This window comes from Xiphophorus couchianus, chromosome 18 (genome assembly GCF_001444195.1).
Source record: "Xiphophorus couchianus chromosome 18, X_couchianus-1.0, whole genome shotgun sequence".
NCBI classification, from domain to species: domain Eukaryota; kingdom Metazoa; phylum Chordata; class Actinopteri; order Cyprinodontiformes; family Poeciliidae; genus Xiphophorus; species Xiphophorus couchianus.
In genome coordinates, this window is record NC_040245.1 from 21,809,847 (window position 1) to 21,834,490 (window position 24,644).

Genomic DNA, 24,644 nt, shown 5'->3' on the forward strand with positions numbered 1-24,644 from the left:
CTTTCGCAGCGGAATCACTGCCTGCTCGCAGAGCTGTTTTTACATCCTAATTTGTTGTCAGCTTGCATTAAAACAAGCTCAGTGGGCATGGGAACGCTGGAAGATGACGGGTTGGGGGTAAACAAAACACAACACAACACAAACGAGGCTTGGTGAGCGGTTATCACCATGGCGACGACTTCTCAGTGGTTATCTAATCATCTGCCAGAAGTTTTGCAATTTGGGACATGCAAAAGCATCAGGAGTCAAAACAGCAGCACATTTTCCTTCTCGGAGCCATTTGTTTAATTTATAATATTATTCCCGTGTTCACGCTTTCAGTTCTAGTAAGAAACATGAAACAAAACAAAGTACTGTTAAGGTGGTTTTGTGACAGAAGACCTCAATGTGACAGCTGCTACATGTGAGCATGTACCATTTCTTCCGTTCGCCACTAGAGGGCACCGTTTCGTGCGGTTGGAGGATATATTTTTATGTTTACTTTTTTGCCATTTAAACCACATATAAAACACATCATGTCCATCGGTGCGCGTTACTAACAGTATCAGGTAGGAATGAGCACGTAGAGCTAAATTTTGACTAGTTGTCGACACCATGCAGATGTGTTCTCACACTTCATTATAAACGTATATTAAATGTGAATTAGCATGCTTCTCTCCAGTTGCATGCTTTTCGTAGCCATTAACCGGGTTTTGATGTGATTCTAGCTGGATATTTGATAACTTTTCTTGGAAAAGCAAAAAAGCAAATATGTTGGTTTCCAGGAATGGACTCAGTAATAACCAGTCCTTGACTTTTCTGTAATAGTTTTGAGGTAAGTGCCCTGGGAAAGCTATTCCTGGAGGGATTAAAGTAGTAAATTGACATTTATTACATTAACATGTTAATAAATTAACATTTATTACTTTAACACACTTTCAGTCGATGCAAACGTCGTGGCAGTTCATGTCAGGCCTGAGCCTCAGAGGTTCCTGGAAAGTCTCTTGACATCTGAACCAGTTTTAAAGTTTGGTTGTTCTTTCATGCCTTGAAAAGGTAATGAGAGGAATGAATAACTTGATCATCTTGGAACTTCCTTTTGTTTAGAAATGTCTACAAAAGGACTATAAATCTAGTTTTCTTTGTAGTTCTCACATGGATTCTTTTGGGTTTTCTCATTGTTCACAGTAATGGTTCAGCTTTAAATTCTTTTTACCAACGTTGTTTACTGTCCTGCATCAACTTTTGTTTCCAACAAATAAGTGTAGCCAAACTTTTTTTCATCGGAATGAAAAATTAAATTAATTAATTAATACAAGAAGCAATGAATGATCAAACATTTGAGTATAAGAGATAAATAACTAATTTAAGAACTTGTGTGGGGAATCTTGGCCTATTTAAGGCTTTACAGGTCTAAATTAAGATTTTTATATGAATATTAGACGTTGCAGAAATCCAGGTTAATTTCTGATCACAGCTCTCCATTGTAAAACATCAATGCATAACATTCTGTATAACACACAGAGACTGTTCTTATTTCACTGTACAAAATTTTAATTTTTCATCTTTTCTTCCTTAATGACAGACAACAGGCGACCCCTGTAAACAAAAAGAGTCATTTGATACAAGCCAGAATGCAGTTCAAAAATATATAAGACAAAATCAATAAAAAGCAGGTCTCTTATCCCTTGTAGTTAGAGGAAATTGTTGGAATACAGCTTTATATGATGTACAAAATATCACACAGTGATAAGTTGCTAATAAAAAAATAAAAACACAAAGAAATGAGAGTCCTTTATCTTGGCCTCTGACTGGTAACAGATTTTTCCCCTCACCCCCCCAACATATTTTCAGCATTTTTCTTTTGCTTTTTAACCGTTTTGCCTTTTTTTTTTTCTTTTAAACAAGTTTTACATCATCCTCATCATTCACAAGTATGTTCTATGTGTAGCAAGGGAAAAAAATGACTCTCTTCTGATACTACAGTATTTTTAAATCTTAATAATCATATTCTTTTTTTTTTTTTTTAATGAAATGCAATAAAGAAAAACAACGAAATGATCGACATTTACAGCACATAATGGTGAATCTACTCATCATCTACAGTCTGTTTCCGGTTTCTTTTCTAAATGCGACACTGATTTGTCTTCACTCCCCTCAGAGGAGAGAGGGAACAACTCGGGGACGGAGGTTTCGATTCAGGCGACGAAGCCACCTGCAAAACCTTCCTGCACCCCCATCGGCTCATTTCTAAACTAACTTTTCTTTCACTTTCAGATGTAGTGCAAGGTGGAAGTAAATAGTAGTTAAGTATAGGAACAGAACATTATGACCTGCTGTGGGGCATATCTTTTTTTTTTTCTTTGTTTTTTCAGATTTATGTCAAACTAACAGCAGTGACATGTTGTCTAATCTCACACATTTATACAACACCCTGTTTGGACAAAAAATATACAGATAATTCTAGCATTGCAAAAGAAAAAAAACTATTTGTGACCCTGTATATCAAGTTTTAGGGGTCTTGAACTGAGGGCTGCTTGGGAAAAGGCAAATTTCAGCTAAACCTGATAAATATGTTTGTTTTTAGAAATCCATATCTAATCTAATCTAGAGGACTTTATTTACCGGATGTTAGATAATCCGCAAGATATCTGGATTATCTAAATGTCGTGAAAGACCCAGCAATGATTTTACAAATCTATTTTAGTGCATGTGTTCTCCATCTCCTCCTCGTTTATCGACATCTTAGTTTAGCTAGTTTAAACCTGACGCGTTGCAGCTTCTCACACCGAAAACATTGTCGTATGCCGACAGATTGTGCACATTCAGAACCAGATGACGATTTGCAGAGATTTGTATAAACGCAGCGAAGGAAGAGACAGATGTGCGGAGTTTCAGAGGAACTGCTTAAACCCAGGGGATCGCTGGGTTACGTTCAAAACAACAAGTCACCGAAACATACCAGGTGTCACCAGCGTCAAATAACACCCACACCTTTTTTTACATCAATACTTTTTCCCAAGAAGAAAAATCTGAGTTTTACACGTATCAGCATATTTGTGCTGAACTTTTAATGACTTATTTCAACCATTCTTTACTTGGGCTAATCCATAATACAAGATAAAACTTCAATGAATTAGAAAGGAGAAAATAGGAACACAAATTTAAATTCATTGTGGCTTTTCTCAAACTCCACAATATTTTATTTTCAACCCTGGCAGATATAAAATTTCTGAAAAGGCCCTCATCTCAACAGTATTGAAAATATATAAGATATGCTTAAAATCCAAGTCTATGGCAGGAAACCAACCAACTGACATGCAGTCCAGTCAAAATAGACTGCATAATGCTTGTGGTAAAAGTATTATTTATTAAGGAACAATTACCAATACTTTAGTTTTTGAGTCTGTGTTGTTTTGATCATGTGTGGTTAAAAGAAAAAATCCACAATAAATGCAAACTTGTGCCCCCAAACCTGTTTTTTTTTTGTTATCCTAAAAAAGTAAGGTTAAAAAAAGCAATAAACACTCACAAAAGTAAATGATAATTTTGCTGAGTGTTTGCAAACTTCTAACCAGAAGTCAACATTTTCCCTAGGATGCCTCTGGAGCAAGAAGGAACCCATCTTTTCACCTTCAACAGAAAGCTGAATGAGTTCTGGTGTTTCTAAAATATTAAAAACCAGCAACAAAACAACCCATAACCCCCCCCCCAGAAACTGGCACCGCCTTCATGAAGCTCTTCTGAAAGCTCAAAATGACCTTCTCAGGATCAGACCTGCACATCAATCAGGCCTGAAACAATCAAAACTCTTCACATTCCTCAATCAAAACATTAACAGTGACTGCTAATTCTGAAACGCAGCCACGGCTAATGAAATGACACAACCGAAACAGATTAAAAAGTGCCAACAATCACACTGAAAGACAATAAACAGGTCCCTGATTCCGACTCAAGACTAATGAGGTCTTTTTGTAGCACCATGGTTTAAATAGTGCATTTACAAACACACAATGCACGCGCACACACTCCACTGTACAGTAAAAAGCACCAAATGGCAGCATCTGTGCCATTTGCCTAGAGCGCGAAGGCCAGGCTCACACCTTTACAGCCTACTGATTTCAGCTGGGGTCCTATAATCTCTATCTTCAGCCGTGTAACGTAGTACGAGAGCATCAGTTTGAAATGGATCATGACTGTGGGAATCTGTTGTTTCAGGGGCGTTTTTTTGCCTTTAAACAGCAACCCACAGGAGAAGACGCAGAATCACGGGACGCCACACGGAGGAATGAAACGACATGAAGTGATAAGATATTTAAAAGTAAAGCTATTTGTTTACTGCTTAGTGTCTCCTGATATTACACACAACCGAGGTAAAACATTCTCCTATCCAAAATGTAGAACCGAACAAACACAACCTACATGGATCCTTTGGAATGTGAGATCATTTCCAAAGCAGAGCCTGGATCGGGTGTTTCTTGTGGACCCTGGCAGAAACCCTATTGTTTGTCTGCCAGAAACTCTTTCCTCATAAATTCAAACTGAAGATCAGAAAGGACAGGCGACGGTGCAAATCTGTTAGTGAAGTATGGGTAGTGTGTCAGCAGCGAGAGTGCATAAACATATACACAAGGTGCGTCTTAACAAACACAGGCAGAATGGAGAGAGGGCGAAAACAAGCTGGAGAGTGTAGTGTAGAAAAGTGTGTGTGTTTTTTTTAAATATGATTATTTGAAAACAGAGCAGCCATAACTTTTTAAGTTGTAAAAAAGCAGTACAAGATATGATTAGTATTACAAGAAGTCACTGAGGCATCAGAGAACTGTGAGGGGTAGAAGAGGGATCAGGGGGTTGATGTCCTGTGGTGATGACCCAGCCAGTGGGCTGCAGGACAGTTGGGTGTGTTTGCGTGTGTGTGATAAAGATAGAGAGAGAAAGAGAGAAGAAAAGAGAGAGAGAGAAATTTGTCCGCTGTCATCTTCATCATCTTTTTGCCCAGTTGTGGTTGCAGGACGCTGAAGAGACAGAAACAGAAAAGACGGGATTAGGGATGTTCAGATCACAAAACACAAAGAGCAAAGGCAAATTTTCAGAAATATTTTTCAATGCCAACAGTTTTCATACTCGGAGCATATGGATGCTTTGAAGCAAACTAGAATATCATGGAAAAGTTTATTTCAGCAATCCAGTTCAAAAAGGAAAAGTCACAAAACACATAATAATGTATTGCAATTCTTAACTCTGTGAAACTGAATGACTATGAGTTACTTATTATAAAATCCTAACAGTCTGTTTGTTAGAAAATTCAAATATGAACGACCGTGAAGCTGTTACTCTACACTAACATACTCAAGGAAACCTTCTTTGTGGAAATCATTAAAAAAAAAAAACATTTGAAATGCTCGAGCTTTATTGGGAACAGTTGATAAGATCACAAACCCTCCTGAAGCACCTGAACTGCACTCTAACACGTCCTGTAATGAATTTGCCAACTTCTTTGAGGAGAAAATGAAAAAAAAAATAGAGGGTTAATCTGCACATCCACGCCAAATCCAATATCAATCCTATGCCCAAACACAAAAAATGCAACAAAAAAAAAACTGACTCAATTTCAACTACTCGACTATAAAGGCTTAGAAGAAATTATTAATCAATTAAGCAATTCTACCAGTGGTACAGATATAATAATGCCCACAAGTTTCTTTAAGAAAATCCTGCCTGTCATTGCAACTGATCTGATTCAAATCGTAAACTCATCCGTCTCATCGGGTGTTTTGATAACTGCTGCCTTAATAACAGCAGTTATCAAAACACTGATACAAAAGAACAGTCTGGACAAATCACTACTGCAGAATTACAGGCCAATCTCCAACCTTCCATTTATTTATTGCTAAACAAATAAACTTGACTGATTGATTGAAAACAATCAGTCAAGTTTGTGACTTATTCTGCAGTCACTGACATTCTGCAGAAAACGGGTAAGGCAGAGGAAACAAGCTGTCTGTTCAAAGGAGGACGGTTCCAAGCATATTTCTCGTAAATTAAGTGGAAGGCAAAAGCGTGATACAAACAACGGCCAGTTAAAATGAAATTTTAGAGCACTTCTAGCTTAAAGGAGATGCTGATTTCATTTTCATGCTGGAATTGGAACCTACTTTTATTGCCAATTAACAATGCCTGCTTAAGTGGCTTAAATCTGATGCAGCAGCAGCTTTGTACTTGTGATTAGTCAAATTATTTCAAACCCAGCCTGAGCAAGTAAACCAATTCAGTACTTCACTAAGATGAAAAGCATAACTTGATCAATTACTTTCCGATTTAAAGAAGAACAGATGTGTAAAAGTTTGCCACCAGGAATCAAATGGTTGAGTAATTCTGAGCTTTCACTTTTAAGCCACAAATATATATATAAAAAAACATGTCAATGTCTGTATTTTAAATACGTTCTGTGTGTAAGAAATGTATAAAATATGTTGGTTTTTTTTAACTGATTTTATAAAAAGTTAATAACAGGTGATGATACTTTAATTTGTCGAGATGCACCTGTATACAAGCAGTTTTGATGGTGCACAGAGAACGGAAAGCAATCATAAATCTACATCAAGAGCTGAAAGGCGCTGTAAGTGCAGGCAACCAATCTTGCCATTGTTTCTGTGGCAACAACAACAACTTTACAACATCCTGCTGGGTGACTAACTCTCTCCATATGTGTACCACAAGGAGAACACCGGGGCTTTTCTACAACATACAAACCTTGCTGAAAGTCTTAAAAGTAAATGAAGTGTTGCCAACAGTTTTTGCAGTAACTGAGCTCATTTCTGCTAAAATAAAGTGGCTGTTGGATTACATAATAAGTTAGTTTATTTGAGGTCATCCCTTTGTGCCTCCCATCTGTTATCTGCCAGCTCTTTGCAGCCATTTGCTTCCCTCCTCCCACCTACATCTGCATGGATCTAATTCACATAAACAGTGGGACTTGCAGATAAAATGGCTCTCAGGCACTTTCTTGTTTTATTTTGGTTTCTGAACAGCAAAACAAGCAAGAAAAGGTGACCTGTAGGAACTATTATTAAGTGATTTATAGCTTAGACTAAAATTGGAGCTTTTGAACATTTTAGTAAGTTATATTTGGAAATTTTGAGGACACAAATTATAAAGCATACCCTGCAAAAACCCTCTAACATTCACAACTGAAGAAGAGGGCTCTTTAGAAATAAAAAAGCTTTAGTTTCTAAAATTAGGCATTCTCAACCTTAACCTCATATCAAATGTAATCTGAATATGTTTTAGTGCAAATGTTATGCCAGCAGTTATAAATCCTCAAAAAAAGATTAAATAATGTTAAAAATCTTACAAAATAACAGATTTTTTCACACAAAAAAACTTTGCCATTATATACATTATTTAAATCAATATAGAAAGAAGACAAACATCATTTATACCAGCAATAAAGTGTTGGCATCTTCATAAAGTGTTGGCATCTTCCATCTTACCAAAATGGCAACAGTTGATTCACACAAAAATCTTGGCAAGTGCGTCTGCGCCAGCGCTGGCGATGAAGGGCTGGGAAGGGTGGAAGGCCACGTCGTGAATGGCCTCGTCGTGCTTCTTCCTGTGGGCGGTGATTTCCTGCACGCACGTCCTGTTGTCCAGCATCCACAGACGCACCGAGCAGTCGTGGCCTGCAAGAGGTAAAGGGCAGGTGAAAGGTGGGGGGAAGCGTGTTCAGGTCTTGTTATACAACGCCAATTATTTTATTTCGCCAGAGAAATCAAATAATCCATCTCATTATCTTCATTTTTGTTCATTTTAAATCATCGTTTAAGACATTTTGAGTGAAAGTAATAATTGGTTGTCAGTGATAAAATAGGATGATAATTAAAATTGTTCTTGAGTGTAGTTTCTTCAGTCAAGATTTTAATAAGTCAAGCTGGGCAATACTTACTTCCAGAGATGAGGTAAGTGCCTTTAGGGTCTGTAGTGAGGCATGTGACAGCATCCAAGTGAGCCACCATGGAGTGGACAACTTTACCTGCACAAACATATCAGCAAACTGGGATTAATTTTCGTCTCCAGAAGATTTAGGTTGTACTCAGGGAGCAACAACAGAAGATCAGATCAAGCAGGTACCAGTCTTGTTGTCCATGAAGCGGATGGTGCGGTTCTCATGTGCAGTAATGGAAACGGGTTCATTTGGGTGACTGACGACGCGATTGATTAGTTCACTGCCTGCAAGGAAAACGTACATTCAAATGGTTCATGTATTTATCTAATTGTTTGTTTTTGAGGCAGCAGGAAAAGGTTGTAGTGGAAAATTATGGGTACAGATCCTCTGAACGTACCATCTTTCGTTTGCGTCTCTAGCGCGGTGATGCTGTGCTCAGTGTTGAGGTCATAGAGCAGCGTCTCTCCGCTGTCGAACGACACCACCACCTGGTTGGGGTCAGTGGTCACAAAGGCCACAGACGTCGGGGTTCCGTGCTCTGAAAATACAGGCAAGGCAATATAAAAAAACCCGCAAAAATACACAACGGGAAATTAAGTGGAATAAAAAAGTGCACAGGCAAAAGTGCTAATTTTCTGAGAAACAAAATTTTGTTTTTTTCTTGCAGTCAGCCTTATTAATCCAAATTAATATTAAGAAAAAGTTGAAATAGAGCCCACAGTGTGATGGGTTTTCAAAATGTGCTACTTTTCCTTTTTTAAATGAAAATCTATGAAAAACAAACCTTTTGATCATATTTTAAGTTACTGTGATAAAGTTATGTTTTATAAACACAAAAACTGGCGAGACATAATAACAAACGTCAAGGAATGCTACTTTTTAGAACAAATCAGTAGTTTCCTGCTCTTTTAAGATAAAATTTTGCAATGTTTTGTTGTTGCTTTGTCAGCTAAACCCATTCTATTTCCCCTCGTCTTGTGGCAGAAAACAAACCCACAACAACACCATTTCCTCTGCCTGTCTGTTTTGAATGTTATGGTTACTTGTTACATTACTTGCCATGTGTCTTAAAAATAAATGCATTTTGCTGCTTTTACGTTGCTTGACTCTTTTCAGCCTCCAACAGCCGATCTCTACCTCTCTCCTTGTTGAAGACGGACATGCAGGGAGATGAGTTCTGAGGGTCCCAGAGGCGAATCGTGCCATCAGCTGAGCAGGAAGCGAGACGATGGTGAACCGACGAATACGTTAGACCCCAAACGCTGTCCTCGTGGCCGTCCAGCACGCTGCTCTGAATGCCAGGATCTGAAGGGAGAGCCGCAGTTTATTAAAACTTAAAACACATACTTGACGTGAGGATAACAGAAAATTTTAAGATTTTCTAAACTATGCTTTAGGCCGGAGTCCCACAGGCCAAAAAGGCTCGATAGGAGCCTTTTTGGCCTGTGGGACTCCGGAAGCAGCTGATGGGTACCGGCGGGCGAAGCGGCATGCGGCTCGGGCGGTTGCTGAGGCAAAAACTCGGGTGTGGGAGGAGTTTGGAGAGGCCATGGAGAAAGACTTCCGCACGGCTTCGAGGCGATTCTGGTCCACCATCCGGCGTCTCAGGGGGGGAAGCGGTGCAGCACCAACACTGTTTATAGTGGGGATGGTGTGCTGCTGACCTCTACTCGGGACGTTGTGGGCCGGTGGGCAGAGTACTTCGAAGACCTCCTCAATCCCACCAACATGCCTTCCACTGAGGAAGCGGAGCCTGGGGACTCTGGGTTGGGCTCTCCAATCTCTGGGGGCGAGGTCGCCGAGGTGGTTAAAAAGCTCCTCGGTGGCAGGGCCCCGGGGGTGGATGAGATCCGCCCGGAGTTCCTTAAGGCTCTGGATGTTGTAGGGTTGTGTTGGTTGACGCGACTCTGCAATATCGCATGGACATCGGGGGCAGTTCCCCTGGATTGGCAGACTGGGGTGGTGGTCCCCCTGTTCAAAAAGGGGGACCGGAGGGTGTGCTCCAATTATAGAGGGGTCACACTCTTAAGCCTCCCTGGCAAGGTCTATTCAGGGGTCCTGGAGAGGAGGGTCCGTCGGATAGTCGAACCTCGGATTCAGGAAGAGCAGTGTGGTTTTCGTCCTGGTCGTGGAACACTGGACCAGCTCTACACCCTCAGCAGGGTCCTGGAGGGTGCATGGGAGTTCGCCCAACCAGTCTACATGTGTTTTGTGGACTTGGAGAAGGCGTTCGACCGTGTCCCTCGGGGAGCCCTGTGGGGGGTTCTCCGGGAGTATGGGGTACCGGGCCCTTTGATACGGGCTGTCAGGTCCCTGTATGACCGGTGTCAGAGTCTGGTCCGCATTGCCGGCAGTAAGTCAGGCTCGTTTCCGGTGAGGGTTGGACTCCGCCAGGGCTGCCCTTTGTCACCGATTCTGTTCATCACTTTCATGGACAGAATTTCTAGGCGCAGCCAAGGTGTTGAGGGGATCCGATTTGGTGGCCTTAGGATCTCATCTCTGCTTTTCGCAGACGATGTGGTCCTTTTGGCTTCATCAGATCGTGATCTGCAGCTCTCGCTGGATCGGTTCGCAGCCGAGTGTGAAGCGGCCGGGATGGGGATCAGTGCCTCCAAATCCGAGGCCATGGTCTTGAGCCGGAAAAGGGTAGAGTGCCTTCTCCGGGTCAGGGGGGGTGTCCTGCCCCAAGTGGAGGAGTTTAAGTATCTCGGGATCTTGTTCACGAATGGGGGAAGAAGGGAGCGGGAGATCGACAGGCGGATTGGTGCAGCGTCTGCTGTCAAGCGGGCGCTGTACCGGTCCGTCGTGGTGAAGAGAGAGCTGAGCCAAAAAGCGAAGCTCTCGATTTACCGGTCGATCTACGTTCCCACCCTCATCTATGGTCATGAGCTTTGGGTCATGACCGAAAGAACGAGATCGCGGATACAAGCGGCCGAAATGGGTTTTCTCCGTAGGGTGGCTGGGCTCTCCCTTAGAGATAGGGTGAGAAGCTCAGTCATCCGGGAGGGACTCAGAGTAGAGCCGCTGCTCCTTCACATCGAGAGGAGCCAGTTGAGGTGGCTTGGGCATCTGGTCAGGATGCCTCCTGGACGCCTCCCTGGTGAGGTGTTCCGGGCACGTCCCACCGGGAGGAGGCCCCGGGGAAGACCCAGGACACGCTGGAGGGACTATGTCTCTCGGCTGGCCTGGGAACGCCTTGGGATTCCCCCGGAGGAGCTGGAAGAAGTGGCTGGGGAGAGGGAAGTCTGGGCCTCCCTTCTGAAGCTGCTACCCCCGCGACCCGACCTCGGATAAGCGGAAGAAGATGGATGGATGGATGGATGGATGGATGCTTTAGGTCATTTTTGAAATGTGAGCATAAACAGGGTAGATGTCAGTTGTTTGTGAACTCCAGTTTTAAATGCATGTGTAAAATAGTGTAGGAGGAGAACTAAATGAAATTCAACATGAAAATTCTTTTCTCCCTAGATTTAGTTTTTTTTAATTTTTATTAACCTTATAAATAACAATCCACAGTCAATTATAGAAGTTGAACAATTATCTGTTTTCTTTTTTTTACATTATTTAACAACTTTCCAAAAATAAAATTACTGTCATCCTTCTCTCATTCACAGCATTTGGACTTTATGCTTCAGCCAGAGTGAAAAACCACAAACTGCTGGTCAGTCCATAATTTATATACAACACGAAAAACAATGTAGTTCACCCTTATGCTTCATTCTCTTAAATGGACAGCAGGTGGCAGGTTTCTGCTACTTACAAAAAAATGCAGTTTGTAGTCTCTAAGACAACTCCTTTTAATCTCATCTAATTTCCTCCCTAATTTTTAAATGTCTCTGTTAACGTGCAAAATTTAAATTTCAAAATGCTCAAAATTCTTGCAGCTTTTATGACATTCTGAACTTTTGTCCACAATACAAATGATGGATTAATCAATAAAGCCTCAAAACTCAACACTGTATTTCAGATTCACTTTCCATTTTTCACCCTACTTATGCAGATGTGAAAAATCAAAACACAGTGTAGGAGCCCTGGATATGCTTTATGGCCAACGGAGGCCCATGAAGCTGAGCAAACTGTGACGTCTCACCGTAGTTATCATAAGGATCTACGTTGAGGTCGGGCATCTTCCAACATCTGACGCTTCCATCCAAACCTCCGCTGTAGCAGGACTCTCCGTCCTCACTCATGGTCAGCGACAGCACCGCTCCACTATGAAAACACACACAGATGGCAGTGGCTTGTTTTCAGGGGAAAAACAGTATTATTAATTTTTACACGTCAGAGACTGAGCTCACCTGTGTGCCCTGAAGGTGTAGATGGGCTCAACGTCCAAAGCTGCATTCCTGTAGAGGGATACAACTTGTTATACGTGCTTTATACTTCAAAGTCTCAACTCTTTTTGCCCCTATGGAGTCTTGAGAAAGTATTTATACATATTGAACCTTTTCACATTTTGACACATGTGAAAAAGAAATTTGGGTCTTTAATTCTCCTAAGTAAATTAATAATCTGCCTTCAGAAATAAACCAACTAGTAAATAGATCCCACCTGTGTGTAACCTAATCCCAGTGTACATCCAGCTGCTGTGTGAAGGCCACAGAGCATTATCAGTAACAGAGTGAAGACGTCCATGGAAACTCTGGAGGAGCTGCTAGTCATGCACTAAGCAAATCTGGTTTTATAGAAGAGCTGGATAAACAAAGCTAAGCGAAGCTGAATAATTCAGGCTTTCATTTATGAAAAATAAAATGCTTCATATTCCACTTTATAATTATGCACCACATTTTCTTGGTATTTCTCTTAAAATCTCAATGTAGCACAACAAAGCTTGTAGAATCAAAGTGAAGTGCAACCCTTTGCAAGTCACTGTATTTCGTTCTCTTACTTTTTTGAGTGCATGGCCTTGTTGAGGTTCCACAGCTTTAACGTGCCGTCCTCAGACGCCGTGAGCAGCACTGCTTGGCTGGGGTGGAACGTCAACGCCCGGATGGCGTCAAAGTGGCTGCGCAGCGTGAAACGAGGATTCCAGGTCTTCTTGAACTCCTCTCTGTTGTCCTGCATCTGGTGGGGCGCAAAATAAAAGTGAGGCACGCGTTATTGTTGAGTTATGTGCTGCTTCACATGCTGAACAGAGGGTTGACCGGGTCAGATGTGTATTTACATCGATGGAGAGTTCATTGTCGTTGGCGACGGTGAGATCCGCCAGTTCACCCAGGTTCATGTCGCCTCCTCCAACAGCGTCCATAATAAAGACATCAGAGGAGAATCCCAGGGCACCACCTGCAGGTCGAACGTGGAAAAGCATGTTACCCCTCATTGTATTAAAAAAACATGACTTTATAAATGCTGCAAGTTCTCCATAGCGAAGAACTTTAGAAAGCTATGCTCTTTTATTCTGGGTGCATTACTCCCACACAGTGTACCAAAGATTACATTTACAGGTGTAGTCTTCTAACACAAGCTTTAAAACTGAGAAAATTAAGTTTGAATTTCAGTGTCCAAGCTACAACCGTGTGTGTGGGAATACACTGGTGAAATAACTCAGATGTGGATTTTTTTTTTCCCTTTTTGATGAGCATATTAGAAAAAACCTCACCTTCCCCGGAGCGAGCCTGTCCCGATACAGATGGGGGCGGAGAAGGTTTAGGTGGGAAGTCCGACATCATGCCTTGCAGCTTGTTCCTGCGGTTTTCTGAACCCGGCGAGAAGAGGGAGAGAGAAAACATTCAGTCAGTTCCGAGAGGCGGAGAAATGACGGAGAGACCAGCAGATGAAACAAATGAAAGGAGAAGAAAAGCGGAAAAAAAGACACACTACATACCTTAAATATATATATATATAAGACCCTCAACTACTTTACATCCACTTTCATGGGTGAAACATCTACATGATGTATTTATGGTTTCAAGGAATGAAATGTGAGCACATGACCAGTGAAGGCAGCATGCGTGATCACCTTTTCAAGCTGCACATTATACAAGACAAAGATGGCAGCCACACAGATCTAAAGATCATGAAACAGGACAGAGAGACAGGCGGTTGGGGAAAAAGAGGTCGGTTTTATTGACGAGAAAAGATGCCAAGACACAACAGGACGTAGGAGGTAAAAAGGTGAGCGAGTGGAGTCAGAGAAGACAGTCGGCAGTGATCCTGGCAGTGCTGACAACTACGGTAGCGGCGTACCTATCTCCCGTCCATCGCCCGAGATCCGGGCCTCTCCCGCCCCCTCCCCATCCTCCCCTGAGCCCAGAAAGTCAAATTCATTCAGGGCGTCTTCTGAGTCGTCCTCGTCCTCCTCATCCTCCGGGTCCAGATCTGTAGTCATGGGCTCTGAACTTATCTGGACAACAGAAAAAAAACAAAAAACAGATATAGTTGGTGTGATGAGCAGCTTATTGTTTGTGACAACTCATCAGGCTCAACTCACTGATCTCACCTTTACACGGGGCTTTTTGATTTTGCGTGGACCGTCGATGCAATCAGTGGTCATGCCTTGGAAGTCATCTTCCTCGTCACTGTCTTCTTCATCGTCATCCTCGCAACCGGGAAGGAAGGGGATCTTGTCGAGCACCGAGCTGCCGATGCTCTCCTTGGAGCTTTCTTTGCCGGCATTCCTGTTAAAACGTACAGAGAGTTACATTTTCACACAGATCAACACTGTGAAAAGATAAAACAATTACGTAAAAACAATTTTGTTTGGAGTTTACACAGCATTTGTAATGTTGCGATTAGTTTATATTCATCTGAAGATGCAAAATTCTTTCAGGTCCTTATGATGGTCTCTTAGTGGTCCTCTACATTTGCTTCACTGGGTCCTGCATCAGGACCACTTTACATCACAATTCAAAGAAAATCCATCCTGACCCTCAAATTTCCATGCAAAATAATGGAATTAAAAATGTTTTTCACCTACTCTATAGTGTGTCTTACATCAGTTTTGGCTACTTGCTTTTTTACACAAATTTACTTTTTTGTGGGGGTCTGGTCAAACATTAGCTCTCTATATCTAAATATATCTTGAAGAATGGAATTCACTGTGCCTTTACCAAAAGCATTTATTTCTATTTTTGTAAAAAGAATTCCCCACATTTACTGTTTCACCAGTTTTTTTGGCATTTTAAACCCTGTGTATTTAGCAAAGCACAGCTTCAATACACAGTTATCTAAAGAAAAAAAAGCAGATAATAAAATTCCTCCCTTTTTATCTGAATGAGTGCTAATTTTAGTCAGTAAATCAAAACCAACAATATTGATAGGTCAAATGTTAAATCACAGCTTGATGGGTTGCATGAAAGGTAAAAGATGTCATTTTAATATAAATCATTGTAAAATCACTACATTTATAAAGCATTATTAGGCAAGAGCTGGGTTACTTTGTAAAAACTGTAAACAATGAAAGAGGGAAAAAAGTCTGGAAAAAATCTAACATTTTTTATACTCAACGTTCCTTCTTTCCTACTAAAATAAAAAGTTAACACTGTATTTTTCAGACTCTTCAATACTGCATAGGAACTCTAGATTTTAGTCACCATAATTTAAAAATGCCTTCAACAGGGTCCATATCTGATATCCAGGTTCAGATCGGGAATATTAAGACTTATTTCAAACAAAATGAATGTTTTTGTTACTTTTTAAGCTACAACTTTTAAGCAGACAGCTGTATGATGATTAAGCCAGATTTTATTTTGTCTAGGTATTTTATTGTAACTTTATTTTAAATACTGTTTTGACCTCTTTCTCTTGTTCCGATTAAAAATTTGTATGAGCCATCCAAAGTCATAATTAGAACTCACAGTACCTCACTACTGTGATTGCAAGTTGCAGCAGTAAGAATGTCTCACTTTTTAATTTGTTCTTCTATTTGTCTGACCAACAATGAGTCTCCAGCCGCTCGGGGTTCTGGTTCCGGACAGCTGTCGCTCGACGGGGGCCCGTTGGCCTCCGGGCTGCTCCGCCCCAGCAGGGAGCGCACGCGTTTAGAGCGCATGTCCAGGATGGTGTCTGAATAGCCGACTTCCTCAAGGTACCTGCGTTAAAGAGGCAAAGCTCTCAAGACGGTTCCTGGAAAAAAAGGTTCTTGAATCATTGAAGTGAAAGTCATGGCATACTTGCGTAGTAGTTGACGACCCTCTTTCCATGACATTTGATTGGGTGGCTCAGAGTCGGCCTCAGCTGGTCCATTGGGAACTAAGGAAATGAAGGCATAACGTAGATCACGTAATACATTCACATAACTAACTGGATTAGAAAAAATTTAAAACATACGCTGATCTGCCTCCATCTCAGGCTTCTTGTCTCCAGGACTCTGGTCATTTCCAGATTTCAGCTTCTGGTGCTTAGCCCTGGAAGCAACAAAAAAATCCCACAAGATCAACGTTAAAGGAGACAAACATCCATCCTAACTAGATCGCAACATCTACAGAATGTAAAACCCTTGGTAAAGGTTACTGAGGACAAAAAGATGACTTTACTATCTTGTATTTCACCTTTCTTGTTTGAGGGCATACTCCAACATTTTGATCCGCCTCACTAGGTCTTGTTTCATGTTCTCCTGGCCTTTTCTTTCACCCTGCAGGAATGCCACCTGAGCCTGACACACAGAAATATGGCAATAAACAACACAGTACACATTCTGGAAAATAAACATGAGCGCCATCATGAGTATGGGAGGGAAGTCTAAGTAGGAAGAAGGAAGTCTTGATGTGGCAAGCACTTAAACACAACTTCTTGAAATCCAGAGCCATAAGTCAAAGGACTCTTATTTTTAAACCATTGCTGGCAAAGGCCTGATTCCCCAGTAAAAACAAGAAACAGACCCGCTGAATTCAAACGCTCTCTTGTAAGACACATCCTTCCTTTCTCATTTCCTGTCCGTTTCCTTCCTCGGTGCTGACAGGACTCCCAACTTGAGGAAAGGCTTTTCTTTTTACAGCCCATTCTGGCCATTTATCAAAACAAGGAGATTTGTGAGGAAAAAGTGATGTTTCTTTTTTTTTTTTAGGAATCTGGACAAAATCATGATAGGATTAGAGCAGGTGCATGGTCAGAGTTCACTGAATTACATCAGACTTCTCAAATCTTACCCTCTTCCCCCTCCCCAAAAAAAGCCTAAAACAAGTGAATCAAACTACAAGTAGGTTAAAAAGCTCTAACCCAGTTCTACTTTAAGCATACCCAAGCAAGAGGCTGTGCAATAGCATTGCAAATTTTCTCTCTGTAACTCACCGTACCAAGTCGCATCAGAGAATAAATAGAGCTTATTTTACAGCTCATTTCTCCCCCGCTTGCCCCAGTCTGTGTCCGTGAGGCTCCTCCTACACTCAGTTCTGTAAAAGTAGAACAGTCTAAAGACTGGCGCCTCATGGGGCAGAAGCTCGGCCTGTTCCAGACAGTAGATGTAGATCTACGAGGAGGGCTCACACCAACACAGACGGTTGTGTCATGATTAAGGAGGAACATGGGATAATCTGCCAAGTAAACCTTTCTGCTGCTGAGTAATCCTGATTAATGCAATGTCACTTCATAGACTAATCGAAGGGCTTGGGAGATGAAAAATGTTCAGATGTGAATACTGAAGGTATAATCTCTAAAACAGAGATATGTTTGCTTGTGTGGTTTAGAGTTGAACTAATCTTGGAACAGCAGATGGGTCTGTGCAAGAAACTGTTTTACTATGAATGGACAACAATGTGAGAACATATTTAAAGTATTTATGTGGGTTTTTAATGTCTGGTTGCAGTTAAGAGCATATCCAGTGATAGGTTTTGCAATAGTAGAAGCAAACTGGTCATGTTTGCACCATCATTAGATTTTCACAGTACACTAAAATGCAAGTTAAGGTACTGCTCAACTGGGTCCTGGCATAGTTATAAAGGTGCAAACATCAGAAAAGTAGATAGATGTGTTAAAAATGGTTCTGCTCAAACCCATCATCGGTATATTAACTAACAGAAAAAAAACAAAACAAAAAGAGGGAATGTCAAGGCACACACATGACATTATCCCAGGCCGGGTTTAAATCATTCTCAACAGCCATGCCAAACATTGTTGTTGTGATAAGTAACTACAGATATGGACCTGTCAAGTTCCTGTCTTATAAATGATCCCATTCAACAATGCATTTCCTCATTTTCACCTCTCAGGAATCTTTCTCCTTCATCTACAAAAAGTAGGACACACATTTTTACTCATACTCGCACACAGACAAGCCCCAACCTGCCCTCATTCACTGATTAGCATCTCACCAGTCCCACACGCATCGCCTTGTTTCACACTGGAGCACGCAACCTTCAACCGCGTAGTTGACCACAACAGAGGTGATCATAATTATCCCCTCGTTCATTTTTGTTTCATTTCATTAGATTAGTAGTAAATGCAATGTGCTGAAATTTTTTTTTTTTAAACAGCACTACATCACAAGTATATACTGTACATGTAAATGTTTAGCTGTAGTTTAAAGACAAAACTTTAAAATACATAGAATGATGCAAATGTTTTTTTTAAAAAAAACTAGATGTAACTATCAAGATGCCACTAACTTTTGGTTTCAGGCCTGAGGTGTGAAGTTTGATTTTTTTTTTTTTTTTTAAAGTACAATAAAACAGAAAAGAATGCACCAGGTTCTTTGATGATTAAAATTTAACTTTAACATCAAAATAAAGAAATTATTAGATTACTTATTTTATGCATCAAAAGATATGCCCCAAAACCTTTATCTGGTTTTTATTAAACACAGATTTAAGCACCACAATTTCAAAAAACATCAGAATACCGTACATGCAAATGTTGATCTATAAATACCAAATGTTGAACATTTAGTAAATTTTAAAAAATAACAGATTTATCTGTATTCGACCTGCTGATCACCAATCAGAGATTCCTGGTAAGACAAGGTGATAAAGTTAGAGGCACATATAATATGTGCTTAATAATGTACTAAAATGTATTTACACTCAAATCTAACCTTTGAATGAAAAGCTGAATCTGTGTTTTCTTTCTGGTTTTCATTTACTTCCATCGCTTCTACCTTTTTGCCAACAACAGCAGGTTCAAGAATCTTTGTCTTTGAGTTGATCAGACCAAACGCAAAACAAAACGACTCATTGATCTGCTACTAAAGATGATTTATCAACTGTTTTAAAGCAACAGATTAACATCTCTTCTCACTTTTACAAAATGTATTATTAAAGAGTAAGTGTTTGCTTATAAAAACTCAGTATATGGCATTAGATACGGCCTTGCTAGTGACACTGGGCTTACAGTGCTGATGTCATCTTAGTAAAACTAACAAAACCCTTAATCACAAAAGGAACTTTCCTGGGAGCACACCTGTCATGTCATCTGATCTCTCTTTCTTGTGTCTGTGTTTTCGTCTATGTGACCCATTGCTGCTGATCTTTCTAAAATACACTGTCACCTAGAGAGCCGACACAGGTTTGGCCTGTTCTGCCACTCCTTGTCCTCCCGCTACACAGAAGGGTCAAGGGCAGCTTTCTGTCCCTGCTGACCATCGATTTACCCATTTCTCATTGCTCTTAAAAAAATAAAAAATAAAAAAGTCCACAAGCAAACAAGTAGATCAACAGACATTTTCTGGGACAGAGCCTGCTGGAGTAGAGCAGAAAGTGTGTGTTTATGTAGAGTCACTTGGGAAATAAATCCTAAAAGGTAGGACCTCCAGGCTGAGTTAAAAAATGAGACTAGGAAGGAATAAAACAAGTGTGTGGTGATTAAACATAATAAAGTCAAACAGGCTCACAAAGTACATAGATTAAATCTCTTACAGTGTCTAGAGAAACTATTTTTAATACTTGAACTTTCTCATATTTAGATACATTAAGACCAGAAACTTCAACATATTCTACTGGGACTTTGGAAGACAGACCAACACAAAGTAGTGCGTAATTGCAAAGTGGAACAGCAATGATATATAGTCTTCAAATAGCTTACAGATACAAGACTGAAAAGTGTGCCATGAATTTTGGATCCATCCCCTTTTGGTCCGATTCCCTTAAATAAAATCCAGTGCAACCAGAAGTAAACTGATTAGTAAAAAGAGATTTGGAGATGGTAGCATCATTCTGTGAGGTTTTTTTTTTTCTCTCCAATGGGGCTGATGGGAAGATGGGCAGTCCTAGAAAAACAGTTTGAGATTGGGACAAAGGTTAACTTTCCTGTAATAAAACAACCCTAAACAAACAGCCAGGAAGCATTTAGATCAAATTATTTTTAGTCACAGGAGAACTTCAATAAAACTACTGTTCAACATAGAAGAGTTATCAAAAAGTCACTTGCAGCTGTAACTGTAGCAAAAGGCAATGCTATGGTGTATTGATTGGGGGGGAGGGTGTATTCTTGGATCAGATTTATAGGTGACAAAATGTGTAGCTAACTACTTTTTTGCAGCACTGAATAACAGAAAAAAAGTAAATGCAAATAAAAAGAAAGCATGGCTAGAAATACTGCAATGCCTACGGATGTCATGTGTGTCAAAGCTAAGAGAGTGTAACTATTAATTAGAGATCAGTACCCAGGGCCCTGAAGCCCACAGTCAACAGGAAGTAATGCCTTGTGGGTAACCACTAATCTATCTGCACATAAGTGACATGGCTAGCAACGTATCGCAGTAGTGCTATGATCTGACAGAAACCTTTTTTTCCCCCCTCAAAAAACTATTCTAAGACTCAAAGGTAAACAACCACCCTTCTGCTGCTGTAATACGTTTGACCCGAAACGTCCCACCTGATTCAGAGAGGCGGGGAAGACTTCAATTGTCGGCCTGTCAGAGCAGACAGGACACCACAGGTGGCCTCTTAGACGAACAACACGCTCACAGAGGGAACACGTGTGGCGGTCTTGCAGAGACACGCCATGCTACAAAGATGTAACTCCCACCATATACACAAAAAGTGTCAACTCTCTGTCCGATACTGAAGTTTTTGTTTTGTTTTGTTTTAGTTGCCTTATGAAAATGTTTGTGATTCGATTATAAAAGCTTGAAATTAAGTGCATAAGCAGTCTTGTTTAGACATCATCGAAGCTAAATATACTTCACACGCGTACTGTATGTTGTTAATTGTGCAGGATGTAGCCAGCGGGCAAACTAACTGGCATGTTGAGAGCTCTTCAAGCATGCTGGCAACAAAAGCCAGAGGCCTGGAGGTGTTAAAATGTAAGCTAGGCCATTTTTTTCCAGCACCACACTGCAGTGTTCCCCTTCATTCCTCCAGCTCAGGACACTGTGCTAATTGTACCTGTGAAGCCAGATCATGTGCTGCAAATACTTACATGCAAACCCAGTTATAATGGCCTGTTGGACATGGCGGTGACCCGTTTCTGATTTCTCTTCTCAGTTTCTCTTCCGTGTGCCCATAAAAGAAGCGAGTGCTGACAGTTTGTTATTGTTCATCCATATTTTATCAGGCTCCTATTTATAAACTACATGGGTTTGAGTCAGGGGGCAAACAGAGTGGAGGAGTACCACAGTAAAAGACACTAAATGTTGTTAGGATTATTTTCCCACATTTTGTTATAAGCAGAAACACTTCAAAGAAGACAAGAGGCATGTCTTAATGTAAGGGTAAGATAAGAGCAGTTGCTGTTCCAACTACTCACTAGAGCAGTTTTAGACTAAAGCAAAATCCTACATCTATGCAGGAGAGAGACATTTATCTTGTGCTACTTGGCATCTGAACAACTGGGACCACCGTGGGACACATGGTTTGCTCACGGGCATTCTTCTGCCACTGACTCACATGTTCACATAGTTTGTCCAAGCCACTTTTACACATGCAGATCAATGACCTTTATAGTTGTAGGCCTACACGTCCAACCTAAAGGCAGGCCCTGCGCTCGCATTAGTAAGCTGCAGATCATTGCATATCGACAAAAAATTTTCCCCCGCACCAGTGAGTCATTTATTTGTGCGCCAGTTCAAAGGGCGGGCTTTACTTTGAGTGTCACCACCGCACACACACACATACATTTTACTGTAGATCGGGAATAACATCTGTGGAAAGGAGCAGCTTTTGTTCCAAAAACATCATCCTGATCAGTCATTTTACCAAGAAAAAAGCTTGAACTATCGTATTTCACTATTCATCAAATAACCATTATTTCCTAATTAACTGGTATCTAAGAATAAGAGAGAAATAGTTTTAAAACACATTGTTCCCACAACTCAAATCCTTCAACTGAAATGTCAGAGTGTCAGTGACCAGAGTTTTGCAGGTTTTATGGAGACCCCAATTTGTTGTTGCGTTCTGGTGGTCAGTAAAGAGCACAATCACACTTAAACCATTTAGCTGTCTGGAAATATGCCCAGTCACAAAACAAATAAATAAATAAATAAATATCACAGACTGTAATGGTGCGGATGGGAAGTTGGCATGAGATGGTAACCAGTATCCTACAGCTTAACATGCTTTTAGTGATATGTCAGAGAATGAAGACTCCTGCTGTTTTGCTCTCACTTAAAAGACAAATTCAGTTGCTTTGACATACATCGGGTCAGCCACGGGATGAGACGCAAAGAAATACCATCTATTAAAACTGTTCTACTTTGTGGACAAAAATACAAACCAGACAGACATGCTGTGGAGTGCCACCCATCACCCTTATTAAGGTAACTACAGATAGTAAGCTACAAGCAGCATGCTTGTTAAGCTGCTAACTGCAGACTGGCTTCCCAGGCAAATAGCCTCACTAATTAAGCAGCTAATTTTAGCTGTGTTACTATATAAAGAACAGGACAACAAAAACAGGAAAATATTTTCAAACAGTACATATTTTATACGTCTGTACATTTGAATTCCAACAATTATTACTTCTGTAATAATAAACATGTTACAATATTGCAGCATTAGAGATAAGGGCTGTTTTTCTCTTTCAAATACAAAAACAAATTTGACCATATTATCCTTGTTTTTAGAGTTTCAATCACCTGATCTTTTTTTTTTTTTTTTTTAATCAAGGTCATCATTTAATATAGTGAGAATCTCACGATATCTATATCCATCTTCAAAACACAATATTTAAACCACGAAACTATTCTGCATTTTAATGAAGTTTTCAAATAGGTAAGGGGATGATCTTTTTAGTCAAATACGAATTGCTCAATAATGCAGTGATTTTACCTCAAAGCTGCATGTCACTGACCTCCTAACCACAACAGAGAAACCACAGGAGAATTTGTTTGAAAATCAGATGATGGCCTCTTGGTTCAGTTTCGCATGAATGTCCAAATATAGTCTATTTAAAGAGCTGTGGGTAGGACATGTCTTTGAAAAAGACATCAAAGTAATAAAAGAAGACAATCAGACGTGAGCTATTTACGGCTTGTTTTTGGTGGCCAACATACATTTAACCAGCATGAATTAATGTGAGATGAAAACCTTGTTTGTTTCGCTTATGGAGAAGAGTGGTAGCTGCTTTCCTTATTGCGAACATTAAGTGGTACACTTCCTTTTATTGTACAGCAATAATGCATCCTTGTCGGCGCAATATGTTAGCCCATTAGCATGCCGTCTCTTTGACACTGATTTTAGGGCACATGAACACTTACAAAGCAAAGCAAAAAAAATGCGGTGATGTTTTCTTGTTTGTTTCGCTTGTTTTTCGTCCTGAGCCCGTTTCGGTGTAAAACCAACTAACACTTGCTTTATGTAAATAAATAAAATTACCCTGAGTTCGTCCCTCTCAGCCTCCCAGCGGTATTTCTCGGCCTGGAAGCGTCCCCACTCGTACTGGATGAAGTGCAGGATCCCGGGAAGCGTCATACCCGAGTCCCCGTCCTGCGCCTCTCGAGGTAGGAACGACCCGGGGATGGCCCCGGCTGCCGCTGCCATTGGCCCGACTCCGGCACCCGACGTCGTCTGGCCCGGTCCTGCTTTGGGCCCGTTAGGGTTGCGCCCCGCTCCGCTAGTACCACTGCCTCCGCCGCCACCGCCTCCGGAGTTCGGGTTTAGTCCTCCGCCGGATCTGTCCGCCTCCATTTCACCGTTCAACCTTTCGCCAGGATAATTATTTGGAAACAAGCAGGCTGTATAAACAAAATAATTTCCAAAACACTACCCCGAACCCTTTACCAAACCCAGCTGTTCTCTACAAGCTGCCCTCTATTCTTCCCTTTCTCAAACGACAGTGAGTCGAATTACTATTCAGTTGGTAAAATACTACACTTCCGCTTTCAAACTTTCAGAATAAAACATAACCCCAACAGTGTTCAGAACATCTCATTTCTTTAGGGGGCGCGTTTAACAGATACATTTGTACATATTTTTCATAAACATTTAAACAAATATACACCAGAACGTAACTATTTTATGCAATATTTCCAAAACAAACTTTCTCCATTTGCTTGCGACCTTTATTTTGTGTAACCTCTTCCCCGTGTTTGCTGTCGGAAGGGTTCTGAAATTGTGTGACAAATAACGGGACTCTTTTCTCTGATATACAATGAGGATCTCGCCAGTGGGAGCTCATTTCCTGCCATTTTGTGATCAGAACCGTTTTGACATAGCAAAGCCCCATAAAACCACCCAAAACTTTACTTCCGGTTTCCCCATCTCACATATAAATCTCGGTTTTCCTTAAATGTTTGCTATATTTACAATTTCAAACACTCGGTTGGATCAGTAGTTCTTAAACTTTTTCATGACAAGAACCACTTGACTAGCAAATGAAGGTCACAGTATAGCCACTTCCAAAAAAAATCCCT

The 24,644-nt window shown here is 40.8% G+C and overlaps 1 protein-coding gene across 1 annotated transcript; it reads right to left on the reverse strand.

Annotated features, from left to right (window-relative positions):
* Positions 1 to 1,512: 1,512 nt before the first annotated feature.
* On the reverse strand, positions 1,513 to 24,088 carry strn4 (striatin, calmodulin binding protein 4). The gene is made up of 18 exons (XM_027998943.1): positions 23,608 to 24,088; positions 16,414 to 16,517; positions 16,193 to 16,269; positions 16,036 to 16,114; positions 15,769 to 15,954; positions 14,364 to 14,541; positions 14,111 to 14,267; positions 13,524 to 13,619; positions 13,089 to 13,207; positions 12,813 to 12,988; positions 12,223 to 12,270; positions 12,015 to 12,136; positions 9,062 to 9,229; positions 8,322 to 8,462; positions 8,110 to 8,208; positions 7,925 to 8,011; positions 7,473 to 7,661; positions 1,513 to 4,994 (listed from the first exon to the last, which is right to left on the reverse strand). Exons 1-17 carry the CDS (start codon positions 23,917 to 23,919, stop codon positions 7,492 to 7,494), a joined length of 2,319 nt encoding a protein of 772 aa, XP_027854744.1. The 5' UTR covers positions 23,920 to 24,088; the 3' UTR covers positions 1,513 to 4,994; positions 7,473 to 7,491.
* Between the last annotated feature and the right edge of the window lie 556 nt (positions 24,089 to 24,644).

Excerpts from the sequence above, each read along its gene's own strand:
- strn4 (XM_027998943.1), bottom strand. The coding sequence starts at position 23,919 with ATGGAGGCGGACAGATCCGGCGGAGGACTAAACCCGAACTCCGGAGGC. Across the intron at positions 15,955-16,035 it reads GGTCGTCAACTACTACGCAA|GTACCTTGAGGAAGTCGGCT; the intron begins GTATGCCATGAC and ends TCTTTAACGCAG. Across the intron at positions 7,662-7,924 it reads CACTTACCTCATCTCTGGAA|GCCACGACTGCTCGGTGCGT; the intron begins GTAAGTATTGCC and ends TACCTCTTGCAG.